At 31.8% G+C, this 15,378-nt stretch overlaps 1 protein-coding gene across 2 annotated transcripts; it reads left to right on the forward strand.

Moving 5' to 3' along the window:
- The first annotated feature begins 1,984 nt into the window (after positions 1-1,984).
- Positions 1,985-14,735, forward strand: LOC130451712 (battenin). 2 transcript variants are annotated; one of them, XM_056790904.1, is made up of 9 exons: positions 1,985-2,304; positions 9,697-9,939; positions 10,002-10,114; positions 12,156-12,314; positions 12,372-12,509; positions 13,720-13,918; positions 13,980-14,129; positions 14,189-14,329; positions 14,527-14,735. In XM_056790904.1, exons 2-9 carry the CDS (start codon positions 9,724-9,726, stop codon positions 14,653-14,655), a joined length of 1,245 nt encoding a protein of 414 aa, XP_056646882.1. In that variant the 5' UTR covers positions 1,985-2,304; positions 9,697-9,723; the 3' UTR covers positions 14,656-14,735. The 2 variants fall into 2 exon arrangements, with proteins under 2 accessions (XP_056646882.1, XP_056646881.1); XM_056790903.1 differs by lacking the exon at positions 1,985-2,304 and adding an exon at positions 7,927-8,351.
- The last annotated feature ends 643 nt before the right edge of the window (positions 14,736-15,378 follow it).

The following is a 15,378-nucleotide window of genomic DNA, read 5'->3' on the forward strand; positions in this document are numbered from 1 at the left end:
GGCAATAATGGCAGTTAACTGAGGAGGTATTAAGTACACTCTCACTTCAACTGGACTCAAATTGATTATAGAATTATCTATCACTGACAGTGACAGTGCATGTTTTTTCAGTGAGCAGAAGTGTATATATATTAATATACGATTAAGATCATCTATTTTATTTTCCAGATAAACCATATATGAACGGAAAATATCATTACAAATATTTAAAGCCCTGAAATCAATACTGATGATGACGATTACAACTTTTTGAATCGTTATATCTCAGAAATGATGACCCGTAGAAAAAAAGTATTAAAACATTTTTTGTAGATAATTTTATGATCTACAATTTTTGTCTGAAGTATTTTCATGATAAAACTTACCGTTTTGCTGATAATCGCGAAAAACTCATTTTTTTGACCTTTGATTATGAATAAATTTTTTTCCATACACGGGAATGATTGGGAACATTCAAATTTTATTTTCAATTGTATTTTAAACAATTCTACTGATTTTCAGCTTGATGAGAATTTATGTACCTTCATTTTTGTGGTCTAATTTTACCGGCCTATAAATAAAATTGTTATTTAATTATAATTAATCAAATTCTTCAAAATGAATGAATCACAAAATAATCATAATATTAAAATGTAAACATATACAATATTTTTTCCACTGTTTCGGCTATTGCGATAAAAATATATTAAATAATTTTGACGTTATATTATCTAATGCAGCAAATCTGCATATCCATATTTATTTCCGACAGTATCCCTAATGTCAATTAGTCGTATATATGCACATTCGACGTACTATCCAATGCAACCGACCTCTGTTCGTTAAATGACATCCCTTGACAGGTTTAATTGCTCACTTCATGAATAATAAAACTGCCGAAAAGCTATACCAAGTAAGCTGTCACAGGTATATGCATTAAATATGTTCCCCGCGAGCTCGACTTTTCAATTTTTTCGTTTGAAAGAATATTCATGATCTGCAGTTTGATTTAGCATTTTAAAAAATAAATTCATATAACCGAAATCCATCTCCAAATACTCTACGTATTTAACTATAATTTACAAAAATCAGTTTCGATATACATATTATAGTGAAACGTATGTAGGAACGTACGAGGGTTGTCTGAAAATCTTTCGATCTAAAGTTGGCAAATATATTTACGCATGCGTTATGAGATTGTCACAACATTTGAGCCGTTTTGAACGTTGAAAGTTTCTGTTTGACACTCGTATAAGCGATTCGTTGCCGAAATGAGAGATGAATACCGAGCTGTCATTAAATATTTATTTTGGAAATGGAAGAGCTCGTGGACACTGTGTACGGATACTCCGCACCATCATTTACGACCGAAAGATTTTGTCCAGCTTCGATCGACCAATTATACCATGCTTGTTCAATACGAACTTATTTGAACCAGCACAAAGCAAAAGAAAGGAAAACCAAATGTAATTTGTGGTGTAAATAACTATTCATATACAAATTCATTGTTCGTATTGAAAATACATCCTCGAAATTGTCACAAATATCAAAAGATGTTTGCCTAAGTGGGATAATGTTGGACAGTTCGTAAGAGTAATATTCTGAAAATGGGCGAATCTTAATGAGAGCTTCAAGTCGCCTTAATTTTTTTGTTAGAATTGAAAAATGCAAATATAGAGCGTTCCATTGAAAAAAATCGTATGTCTGATTAGTTGAGCTACTTTCGAAGCATCCTGTATTGTTGGAAATAACTTTAAACGTGATTGATATGACTACGAGAAAAAAATGTCAAAAAATGTCACCGTTTGCCCATTCGTGTAAATATTGTGATTCACCCTGTATGTACAAATCTTGTAATACAGTCGACCTGTCATATTTTCAAATTGCCAATGCATTTATCTGTATTTTGGTAACAGTATAATCAACATTTAATAATGAGCTAAGCTACTATATTCAAAGACCTGTTCCGAACAATACAACAGTGACTTTTGAAAACCGGTTTCTTATGGCGATTTACCCAATACATATTTGCAAATGTAATAAAACTTTGCTAAAATTGTACATAAACACAATGATAAAATAAATGGTTCTCTTATTTAAGTTATTACTGAAAATTTATTAGGCCCAGCTTCAATTGGTAGACTGATTAATTAGTGGAAAAACTTGCGTATATGATGCGCGTTCTAACACTTCGTTAACTTTTGTAACAGTACTTGGTGATACTCGTTTGTGGAATCAGTAGTGAGAAGGAACACGTGTTGGTTGACGGCATTTACAACGTAATTCATCTGGCAGTCGTATCAAGCTCTAATTTTTCTTTTCCATGTAAGTATTTTACACTAAAATTGGATGTTTCTTGGTTATTATGTACCACACTACTTATAAACATTAAATTGATGCATATGAATAAGAATATTGTATCGAGTATGTCAACCAAACATTTTTCTATAAATTTTATATCCCAATGAAATAGAAAATCATTTTATAAAAAATATATTTAGCGCCCAAATGACAAAAATGTACTCAATCCCCCCAAAAAGCAAATCTCTATCTGAGCCTCTGCTAATTAAAAAAATATTAATGAAACTGCTTACAGTATTTTCGCTTTAATAGTAATTTTTAAATTGTTAGATTTTTTAGATAAATTTAGATAAAATCACGACAGGACCTTCTCGATATTCCAATAGCAAGTCTTCACGGACTCGTATCAGGCCAGGGTCGATAATTTTCTAGACAAAATAAAATAATAGTAGGATAAAACCGATCGGAAAAGGAGGAGAATATAATACAAATGAAAGGAAAAGTTATTTACGGGTGATCTAAGGTCGGGAAAGGGGGGAGGGGGTGAGTTTTTAAGGGTGAAAAACGGTTTATCTACAGGCCCTATAGAAATAAGTCAAATGGCGAAGTTGTAGATAATAAAAAGATCTACAACAACACTTTTTACGTATAACCTCAAAATTTATGTGAAAATTTAAGGTAACCAAAATTCTTTTATGTTTATCTTTTACAAAAAATATTAATATGTCAATAAATTTAGTAAAAATCTTTTTATGACCCAAATACTCAGTAATTTATTTAATGTGTAATATTTTTTTAACATTATTTTGAGTTAATATCGAAAAAATATCAGTCGGGGATATTTTTGTTCGTTGAAATTTCAACTTTCTGGTGGTGTAAAAAAATCCTTCGTAGAATATTGAAAAAATACCAGTAGTTAATAGTCCTTTGCGAGTGCATGAAAATTGCAGAATTTCAAGTTACTGATATTTTATGAAAAAGTAAAAATACATTGCAGCCTTTTTTATTAAATAACACCACCATCGACGTCTTGAATCTGTAGAGATTGTTGCGGACAATTCCTTGAAATGGGAATTATCTAAAAAATTAGGTTCTTCCTATTCCTATTTTGCTCTAAGATCAGTTTCCAAAAAACTAAAATTATTCATCTCTATAACAGTTTATTATGTCCTTATCGAGTCGCATCTCTTTATATACCCTTTTGGGGTACGCGTGGTGCGACTCAATTTGAGCGAATCTTCAAACTACAAAAGTAAGTTGTTAGATATTTACTGGGACTAAATAGCAGGGCTCACTGCAGGGACTTATTCAAAAGATTAAAAATTCTAACTCATCCTTGCTTATTTAACTTTGAATCTGTTTGTACTTAGGAACGCGGAGCACGACCTTTATCTACCTGCTCCACGTTCAGAATTAGTTAAATGCTCCATACTTTACAATGAAAAAAAATGTACAATCACTTGCCAATTGAAACCAAATCGATATTATATTTTCCGGCATTCCGCAATAATGCTGCATTGCTATAGACTTTATATTAATTATTATCTATTACTATTACCTTTAATTTTGTTACTCATTTTGTTTTTCTTCGGTATTTTGAAATTTTATAGTGTTTGTATCTTTATTTAGTTATTTTATGTTTATTTTTTAGTTTCTACAATCTTTTGTCTACAAATAAATTGTAACAATTTTTTGACAATTTCTATCTTTGTCTCTTTTCAGTCACGTTTTAAAAGTGATATCTCGGCAAATGATGGGTTCGATCACCCTCTGAATATTGTGCGTATTCAAACTGGCCTAATACTACAAATAATAAATAATTGGAATACAATAAACGATTTGAATAATTTCATATTCGTCAATCTTAATTGTCAAGGCTAAAAATCAAATCAAATCAAATGTCAGTTTCTTTCTTAACGTGAAATTCTATTTTTAGAAAGTTTATTGGCATCACATTTGATTAAGTGGTTATTAAAGTATTAATTTAAATAGTCTGATAATAATAAAATGTTTCAAGCAAACATATTCGTTTTGTTAAAAGTATTTCGTTCAAAAATTAGAACAATTATTAGAATCGATTCATACATTCTAAAGAAAATTCCTTAATATGTATTTAATCAATTTCCTTCACAAACCGACCACTATTGGTTCCCTATTGGCCAGCTTCAACATCGGTACTCAGCTTCCCCACCCCACTAAGCTAATTCTACCTCCAGGGCTATTTTCATTCCATAAATTGATAGTTTTCGTTATTTCTACGGAACTTAATGCTGTCGAATTCTGTTTCATTTTACAGAGTTTTTGTCGTATAGAACCGCAGGCAGCTCGCACTTGTTGAAATACAATACTTTTGAATGGGTCATTTCTTTATAATATTTTTCTTATTTGTTACGTTCCACATGGTTTTGACTGTAGTTTCTTTAAACTCTGTACCATCTTTTCTTCTCATGTTCACAGCCCAATCCCTTAAAACACCATTTTTTTCCCATCTAATTGATACTCTCTATTATTGCAAAAATCTATAAAAGCGCTTTCCGGACAATTTTTTTAATATAAACGGTATTTTTTGGTATGTCTGATTCTATGATTTCGTTAATATTATCGTCAGTAGTACAATCAAATCTTGATATTTTGAAATATTAAATATTTAGAAACGTCAAAATCGAAATAAATCAATTTATCTACGGCAACGTGAAAACGGTCCATAGGATCTGTTTTGAGTATACTGTTGTACTGATTGATTGGTTGTCTTCAATCATATTCAAATGAATCTACGGGAGCAAAAAATTTCTGTTATACGATCTCGAAATTACAAATTAATTTTACCCGGTACTCAGGCTGATGCATTTTGATATCTGAGCTTATACACTACATAAAATCATCCCAGATTCATAACATTTTTTGGTTGTTATTAATTCAGGAAATATTTTGTTTATTGTTTAGAAAAAAAAGTTATAATTATTAATTAAATGATTTATATATTCACGTCAATCGAAATCCAGAATTTCATCATCGAAATGTAAGATTAATATGTTTATTGCACATTTTCGAATCCTATAATAATAAAAAATTGCTAAAATAAGATTTCTGCAATCATAAGCAATATTGACAGTAAGTAGTTATCATGGTATAAAAATCATTGAAGCTGCACTTGAATAAATAGTATACAATTAATCTATTGATTTTAATTTTTATACAGTTCCATATAACGTCGACTTGATAACAAAATATTCTCCAATACGATGGTGTAAGTACATTTACTAGTTAAAACAATTTTTACTTTCCAATTATAACCTTTTCGTTGCGATTAAACATACTTTTTAGTTTTGTGATTTCAATCGAAAGTGAAGGAGAAGACAATTCAGTGGTAACAACTATAAGAAAATGATAGATGTAATAATTATAGATATATCGATAAAGTTAGGAAAATGATGGGCACAGACATCTCATTCAATGTGATAATCACTGACCTCCAATTGAGATCTTTCGCAAGCTGTAAATGCATCTCTCTGGTGGTTCGCAACTAACATAAGGAGCTTGATTGGGCATTTGTGAACCAAAATGCAAACTGTCCATACCACTATCCACTATATACAAGCACTAAAGTAGCTCTAATGTAGCTACCATCCTAACAGAGTATACCAGATAATGAAGAAGCTGATAATATTGCCCTACTGGGCCTTATAAGATGTCACATCAACAATAAACTCACCCGATGGCTAAATGATAAGATTGGGTTTTCTGAGAAACTACAGATCTAAGACAATCCCAAAGATTCATAAGCATATCAGCTAGTAAGTCTGGAGAAGATGTAAATTGGTGGTCAAATACCACTTTATGACAAAAGGTATGCCAATTTCAGCAAAAGACTTAGGTACTTCGAAGGGTAAAATCTTGGGAAATCGGACAAAAATATCCCACTTTGGAAGAAGTCAACTTTTTGGAGACGGAACAATAAGATACAGAGTCACGCACAAAATATCTTTTTTGATATAGGTGTAGAATAGATGGAAAGCCGCAACGACTTCCCAAACAATCTACTGTAGATTATTTGCAGATTATACCGCGTACAATTTTTCATTTGTCCTTTTCCTAAAAAAAATATATGTACAAGGGCCGTTTTTTTTCAACCGCCGATAGGCTATAAATAAAAGACAAGTTCATATGAAACAATAATTTTATTACTAAAAGATTGGTACCCCTCTCGATATAATCACCGAAGAGATTGAGACATTTGTCATATCTGTGGATAAACTTTTCAATACCCTCTTCAAAGAAAGTTGCCGCTAATGAATTTAAGTAGTCTTTGACCGTGGTTTAAAGGTCTTCATTGGTTTGAAAGCGCTTCCCACCAAGCCACGTCTTCAGTTCAGAAAAAAAATGAAAGCCATTACGGCCATCTTTAAACTTTCGACACCATTCACGCACAACACCATCACTCATGAAGTTTTCCATTATCCGATGGATTTAACCAACTCTATCGCCTTCAGCCTATAGAATACGAATCACACTTGGTGGGAGCATGAATAATGTTTACGTGACTGTAACATAACGCCGACTGACATCTGAATGTCAACAATGGCGGAGTGTGTAGTGCGAGAGCTTCGCAGTTTCGAAGGTATATGAGGTGTGACAAATATATCAAAATAAATGATTGGAAACAACTACTTTCCTGGCTAATGTCTCGACGAATATTGAATTACATCTCCTTTGAAGAGCGTGATGAAAATCGATCTTTTTGTCGATATTAACATCCCCAATGGCTCGCAATTGCAAGAAGAGATTTGGTGAGCTAAGGTTACTAGAAAAAACTGTCGTAGATAAAGATACGAATTCCAATGAATTTAACAACTCCAGCACATTTAAACACATGGTAGACATCAAATATTTGATAGTTTGTTTTTGAATAATTTTTCAATGTTGTTTAGTAAATTGTTGGTAAATTCTAGTGCAATCTACTTTCTTACGTCAAACATACTTACCTAATTACCAGAAATATAACTCACACGTTTAATAATATTTTCAAATGATATATCAGTAATTTTATTTATTTAATGACCTTCTGTTCGTAGTTACGGTGTAATAATACCATGATAACAAATTCAAGGCTAATAATAATTCAAATTATATTGTTAAATACTTGAGCTGAAACTTTAGATTATCCACTTTAAATATTATTATAATTTATATACGAGGTTTGTTCCAAAAATATCGTGCGTACCTTCATAGCCTCGAAATCATATTAAGCTATCAAGCTTAAAGCGTTTTTTGTCCCGGAACAGAAGTTTTACGGAGGTTAATGAAGCTGTACAAATTGGAGCTTTTTTAAAATTGCGGCACAACCTTCGATGAATTCACTGGAAACATATTTCTAATATTCATCGAGTGCCTTCTCAGAGCGTATTTGTGATGCACTTTTATAAGCAAAGAATACAAACAACGTTGTTTTGTTGGCTTTTGACGCGACTTTGACGCTCTTTTTTAGTTTCATTGTGCTTCCACCATTTCCAAAATCACAACAAAACTTGATTCAAGCTTATTGGTCTAATATATTTTGTATAAAAAAACACCTCAGAGTTTATGAAAAATGATTAGTGACGCCCATGCTTGCTAGATACTTTTGAAATGAACCTCGTATATAGTGAAAATATAAATTAAGTATCTCACACCAATGCAATTTATATTTATAGTGTACCGTTTTATCATTTTTAATCGCTACCTTTGAATTTAAAAATGGTTTTTATGTGACGAAGTTTTTTATACATCCTTAGCAAAATTATACAGTTTCTTTCACAAAGATTTTTTAGTGAATAATTCATTTCCTTTCAAATCTGTTTAATTTACGATAAATAACCTTCAAGCGATTCTGATAATATTTTTTATCGTTTTTTTTTATGATGGCAATGTGAAATGCACAACCTAAATAATACATTAAAGGTCGCGAAAATACTTGAATGATTAGTTCGTTCTCGGAAACCAGACAGTTTAATCACATCGTTTTTAAAGTGAAAGTGTATTGTCCAATTTTTGTAGATGATTAATTTCTTTTATTCAATAATATATACTAAAATGTAAGTATTCGATATTCAAATTCAATTCTCTCAAATCAGATCGCAAATAAACACCAAAAATTATTTTTTTCTACGTCCGTTATAATATTCACGTTTTTTTTTTCATTGATTTGCATTCATGAAGAATTCTGAATCGGTCAAAAAGCGTGAAAAAAAGTATCGTAGCTTTTGAGTTAAAAAAATGCCGTATAAAATTGTTTTATCAAAATAGTGGGCTTGTGAACGCCTTCTACCTCATGTCAATTCGTTTCTCCGATAAACTTTCACATTTGTTTTCTTTGAAATATTCGCCCTAAAGTTCTATACATGTTTGAATACGCTCAAACCAATTCTGGAAATTTCCACTATGAAGCTGATTTCATGGAAACATGCTTCTGAAAGTCTTAAGGTGATGAAAATCGCTGTCCGCGCATGCTTTGTTTCACAGAAAAGTCATTAGGTGATAAATCCGGTGAATACGGACAATAGTCTCTTGCTCCAAACCCACGTTCCAAATTGTCGTTTTTAAGATCTATGCATTGAACTCAGTTGCGTTTGTTCCTTGCCAATCAAACACCAGATAATCGTTTGAGCTTCAAAATTGTGTTTTAAACACAAACTGTTTTGACGTTCTGTGGGCATTTATTCCAAATTTATTTCGACTTATTCAAATTCACATTCAATTAAAACAATTTTTTCTTATATTATTGGATTCGAAAACAAATTGGGAATGTGCATTATTACTTAATGAAGAATATTATAAAAGAGCTTAAGAAAGTATATATAGTAAAAAATACAGTTTCAAAGAAGTACTTCCATAGTATTGAAGTATTTGAAGCACGGCAACAAATAAACAATTGATGTGTGAGATTTTTTCAAATTTGACATTTGACACAACACCTACTGAAGTTTGTTCCAATTAATTCTTGTGTACCAAGCTCATGAGCGTCGAGCCCATGAGTTTCATGCACAAAGTGCTTAATAAATTGAAAAGCGATTATTGAGACTTCTGGAACACATTTTTCTCATACCTATATGTTCATGCAACGTCGATTGTATTGCTGTATGAGATAACCTATGATCTGTCTGTAAATCACATGTCGATCTTCTGTAATCACTCTGCAAACCAATTCTAAACATCCTTCTCCGATTGTGCTTCATTACCAAAAGTTGCACGAAGCAATTCTATACATTGTTATTTAGTAAGTCTTTTTTTAAAATAATAAAAAATCATCTAACGTAAGACTTTTCGGGTGATTTCCATCTTGGCACAATCAGCAAGTTACCCAATCAATTTCTGAATTTGCAAAATTCAATTTGAACAATGTTCACAATCAAGATTATTTCAATGATAGTTCGGTTTTAGGTTTTTTCTTCATGTTAATCAAAGTAAATGATTAAGAATTTTCAAGGTTGTATAATGATGACACCTTCTGAAGATATAGAAACAAAAAAAACTATCCTCAATAATAATAATAGAAGAAGAATTAGAGCTCTGATAGCCTACTGGATTCTCGGACTATGCAACAATTATGGATACGTTGTTATGTTGACAGCTGCTAATGACATAATTAGCAGTCAGATGGGAGAAGATTCTTCCAAAGACAAGGTAAAATGTGTTGATGAAAAATTTGATAATAGGTAACAGACGTTTGGTTTTTTGCGTTTTAGAAAAGTTCAACTAGAGATTGTACGTATCTATCAACAGGTGCTATTTTATTAGCAGATATTCTGCCTGGACTTTGTTGTAAGATGATAGCTCCCTTCCTACCTTTTTTTGTACAGTAAGTATCTAAAAGTTTGCTTCGTTTTTCGTTTCCACCTTCCACCTACTTCGGTCTTAATCATAATAAGTAGGTCGAAATGTCAATTTGAACATGTAAAGGTTAAGTTGTAAGCATCAACGCTCGCGCCCCCACGTTTGCATACATTCGCGCTCGCGTTCAAGCTCACGCCGAGTTCGCGCTGGGATATAATCAACTTTTATGTTCGACGCCCTCGTTCCAACGCCTAACCAATGAAAACAGATATCCAAATCATATATATTATGGTCATAATATGACGACGTATACAATAACCTAATTCAAAAAATAAATGCTGAAACTTGAAGCAAATGAAACATGAGATTTTTCGTCTACCATGCAAATGAGATATCTAAATACGAAAAATGTACTTATGTAAAATAACATTTCTGATTGGTTCAAACAGGGCCAGAAAATCAAATATTCAAAATTTTATGCCTAGTTTCCAACGAGAATTGGAAGAGTTCATAAATCCGACTGATTTTCATAGAAAATAGACCTAAAATTGAGGCAGATCATGACGCAAAAAATAAAAGTGCAAGGACTAAGGAGTTAGAGAAAAGTTCAATTTTATCTAAACAAAATATGAAGTCCTACTTTAATTATGTTCTTTTTTCAATAGTGTGCCTTTAAAATTTCAAATAGAAAAAATCAATGGTAATATAATTAAATAACATAGTAATTACTTGTTCACATATTTCTAGTTGGTGATTAAGATAAGTATAATTGAATTTTTTCATAGAAACATTCAAGATAAAAAATAAATCAATATAATAATTGGTACTGATATTTGAACACATCTGTCTTATAAGGACAAAACCTTAGCTTCTGAATTTTTATTATAAATTACCCCGAAGTGTCCTAAATAGACTTGTTCAAAATTTTTTGAAAATATTTATTCCAATTATAAAAAACCGGTATAAATTAGTTTTAGATCTAATATTACACAAAAACATTTAGAGAGTTAGGATTGCTAGAGCTTAGAAGATGATTTAAATAATTCGTACATGTTTAAAAATTTAGGAATCTTAATTTAGTAGTAATATTTATTTTTAATTGTAAAAACTTAAAATGATATTCTCTACTACTATACTCAAAAATATTTTAAAGTTTAAGAGCTTTTAAAGCATTTTTTAAATTAAATGAAATCAAATTTTAAATGAATAATTAAATAAATAAATTGTATAAAATTGAATTTAAATAGTTTTTTATGTATGATTTGTTAGCGAGTTATAATTTGCTAAATCATGTTGGAATAAAATTAAAAGATTTTCAACTTTGATTTGAATTTAATGTTTTCCTGCTTTTTATTTATTTATTTTTTTCACCCCTATCTGGAGAATGATGTCAAATGATTCTTGCTTTTATGATTAAAGTACGGGAAAATATGTAAAGATTTGTCTTTGTGGTCATCCTTCTATTTATAACTTCTCTTTACTTGTAACTAAAATTCGACGGAAGCTCCGCGCCTTTGTGGAAATTGATGTTGGAAACATCCGAAATCCGTTTGATGTTTGTTTTATATAAGTTTTTATCTTAGCAGGTGATTTATTCACATTGTTTCTTTTTAATAATTTCTAGGATTGTCTATTTATTTATTCGTTTTGTTTCTTTATTTTCTAGAACTTTTGAGAATTCTTTCTAAATATATATAAGGAGTTCAGTTTATAATAAATAGTCGTAGTAAACAGAACGATTAAGCAAAGTAATCCTAGAATTCTAATAAACTATTTAAGTTAATCAATTGATAAGTGAATTATATGAGTTAGTTAAGTGTAAAGTGTTTTAAATAAATTAAGAACGTAAGAGACTAATGGACAGTGTTTATGAATTCACCCCACGAATATAAAACGTATAAATAAATAAGAAAAACATTACAATACATTACTTTCTAATCTTTTTGAAAATTCAAGTTGCAGCAAAATTTTTGCTCTCACTCCATTGTTTGTGTAATTATTCTTAAAGAATTGTTTCTAAATAAAATAAGCTTTTTGTTATTTTGATAATATTTATGTATTTCCAGTGTAAGAGTAGCCCTATGTGTCATCTTGGCAGCTTCAGGATTCATTAGCGTCGCGTATAGCCAAACTTTATTCGTATCTCTTTTAGGAGTTGTATTTACTTCATTAGCTGCTGGCTTAGGGGAAGTTACCTACATGCAGTACAGCAGTTTCTTTGATAGGTAATTTTTTCTACATTTACGAAGTAAGTTTAGGCTTTAACAGAAATTATATTGTAGAAATGTGGTGTCGACATGGAGTTCAGGTACGGGAGGTGCAGGAATAATAGGGGCACTGTCTTACACTATTTTATATCGCCTGGGCATGAGAACTACTCTGCAAATTTTGTTAGTAGTTCCCATAACCATGGGATTGACGTAAGTATCAATTCAAATGAATCTTGTAGACACACAAACAACCCACAGCAATATGTTTGTACAAATTTCAATTCAATGCACTTTTTCAACTTTCCCTTCTAGAATGAGAAGAGAGGATCGAGATCTGCAGAGAAGCCGTTTATCTGGGAGTGAGATTCACTCACACTCACTGTTGGTCGGCCGATCTGAACGATACTCTAGACAGAGTATGGAGACGAGTATGTCTCATTAAGGCACTCGGAGGAAATTTCGTATTGACCTACGTCCGTCCCATAATCGAATATAAATCAAACATAAAAAATTCTTGTCTTGAGAGTAGTCCATTCTAAGTTATTGCCAATACAATACAATACCGATTCATCCCCAGTAACACCGTTTATGCCGCCAATATTGACATCTAAATAACCTCCAAGCCCGTTATGTGATTTGCAATATCGAATCAAACAATTCAATTACCAAAGATACTTTCCTCACCCATTGAAACACCACTAGACGACTGCTAGCCTCAAAGCCCAAGGAAAATTATCCGCTCCAACAAATTATCTCAACTTCCGAGACAATCCCCCTATCGCCATTTCGTGAAACTCCACTCCAAATTCTACCTCGTCGATGTTGCAGGTTTTCAGCGGTTTTTCTGTGACCTAGTGAACCGGTTCATCAGTCAAATGGCCGACGATAGGGAATAATGCAGCCCCTAATTAAACAAAACTTGTACTTGCTATCAACCAAGTATCGAAAAGACTGTCTCGGAAATGGTTCACAAATGATACCAAAGTCGGTTGGAACGCGTAATCTCTAACAGCCCGGTTGGAACACGTAATCTGTATTGCGCAGAATCGTCACCGTGCCGAGGACGGTCTTTTGATGGGTTAGAACTAACCTTACATGAGATACTCCTCCTTACTTCTACCCTCCATAATTTGGGGTAGCAGTTTAAAGTGGAGATGTAACTGACAGCTTTGCTTTTTCAAATGACCTCTTTTCTAGAATTGATGACGAATTATTTATTAAAATACATGAGTCTTGTTTTGTTAGATTGTTGTAGTTCATACAGTGGATGTTTGCGATTACGTGCTTTTTTAATTATTTGATAGATAAACGCATTTCTAGAATATTTGGATTTTTAAAAAAAAAAGTAGGATATGAAATCGATATTTTTTCTATAACGTAATAATGGTATACAAATACCAATTTGGTTCGTAATTTTCAGATTTTGGGTATTACTTCCAACCCCCTCCGAAGATGATATTGCTTTCGCTTTGGAAATTCAAAAATTGGTGAATAATGAAGAAGTAAAAAATCCCAAAGCAGCATTTGTAAAAAAATTAAAGTTATTACCGGGTCTAATAAAATATATCATACCATTCACTTTGGTATATGTATTTGAGTATTTCATCAATCAAGGAACTGTAAGTATGAATCAAAACTTTTTAATTTATTTCTTTCTAATTATTTATCGAATAATTTTAGTTTGAATTAATTAGAATTAATCAATCGGGTATGGACCCAGAAAAACAATACAGATGGTTCCAAGTAACTTATCAAATAGGAGTATTTTTATCTAGATCTTCTGTTAATTTATTTCATATCAAACAAACTTGGTGGATGACTCTGTTCCAAGTGAGTAAGGGAACACACTCTTATTTAAAAAAAATTACAAATATTTTTTAATTTTGCAGGGGATAAACGTAGTGATATTCACTACAGAAGCCATATTTTATTATATTCCGAATTTCTACATTGTTGTCGCACTTGTACTTTGGGAAGGACTACTTGGTGGATCGTCGTATGTTAATACATTTTACAGAATTTCAAATGAAGTGAGTACTGGACTTTTCAATATAATTTAACCCTACCATTAATTTTTTAACCAACAAAAAAATTGTTATGATCTTCAATATACATTACGGGTTAAAAGTTTTTGCCCACCCTATAATTTGCGTTCAAACATTTACATTATATAAAATAAAAAAATACGTACTAACCTCCTCACTTGTTCTTTTTTAACTTTTTTCAGGTATTAGAAGAGAATAAGCAGTTTTCGATGGCCATAACCACTTTTGGTGATAGTATTGGTATCACACTTGCAGGATTTTTGGCTATTATTGCACATAATCAGATATGTGATTTACCTCTTCCTCAATAACAAGTATTATTATTTTTTATAAGTTTATAAAAACATGTTATTTATTGACTTGATATATTTTTAATAAAGATTTTCAACAATTGAGCTTTTTATTTAAGTACCTTATAAAGTTACCAGAAGCAGCAGACAGAACTGGAATAGAAGTGTACAGAACCAGAACCAAACACTTCAAAAACCTAGGCAACACACCAAGCATTTTTCGAGCAGGAAAAATTTATGCAATTGAAAAAGTACAATAGCAAACAGATGATCATCATCCTGTCATCCAATAGCCCAGCATCCATTAGAGCTTAAAGCTCCAATATAATAAAATATACTTAAACTAGTTCAGGAATGCCTGGACAAATTAAACGAGTTACTCTGCAATGGAGGAAGTAGAACGAAACGAAATTGCTGACAGACTCGCTAAGTAGGAGCAGAAACCCTTCATGGGCCTTGAACCTTTCTGTGGTATCAGCTACAGAACAATAGAAAAAGAACTGGAAATGGAGGTAGGCAAAACCAATTATTGGGACATGAGTTCTATCGGGGCACTGTTGCATCAATGGAAACCTGAAGATGTTAGACCTAGAAGATAATGCGGCGTGTAATTTTTGTTGCACAGAGGACGAAACCTTTTTCCACATTCTCTCAGAGGGTAAAACACTGAGGAACTCCAGGGCACTGCACCTGGAAGCACATGAAATAGAAGACGAAGATGTCTGGCAATTAAAGCCATCCCAC

The sequence above is a fragment of the Diorhabda sublineata genome, chromosome X (genome assembly GCF_026230105.1).
Source record: "Diorhabda sublineata isolate icDioSubl1.1 chromosome X, icDioSubl1.1, whole genome shotgun sequence".
Lineage (NCBI taxonomy): Eukaryota > Metazoa > Arthropoda > Insecta > Coleoptera > Chrysomelidae > Diorhabda > Diorhabda sublineata.

Coding starts and splice junctions, on each gene's coding strand:
- LOC130451712 (XM_056790904.1), top strand. CDS start 9,724: ATGATTAAGAATTTTCAAGGTTGTATAATGATGACACCTTCTGAAGAT. Junction 12,315..12,371: donor TACAGCAGTTTCTTTGATAG/GTAATTTTTTCT, acceptor ATTATATTGTAG/AAATGTGGTGTCGACATGGA. Junction 14,330..14,526: donor TTTACAGAATTTCAAATGAA/GTGAGTACTGGA, acceptor AACTTTTTTCAG/GTATTAGAAGAGAATAAGCA.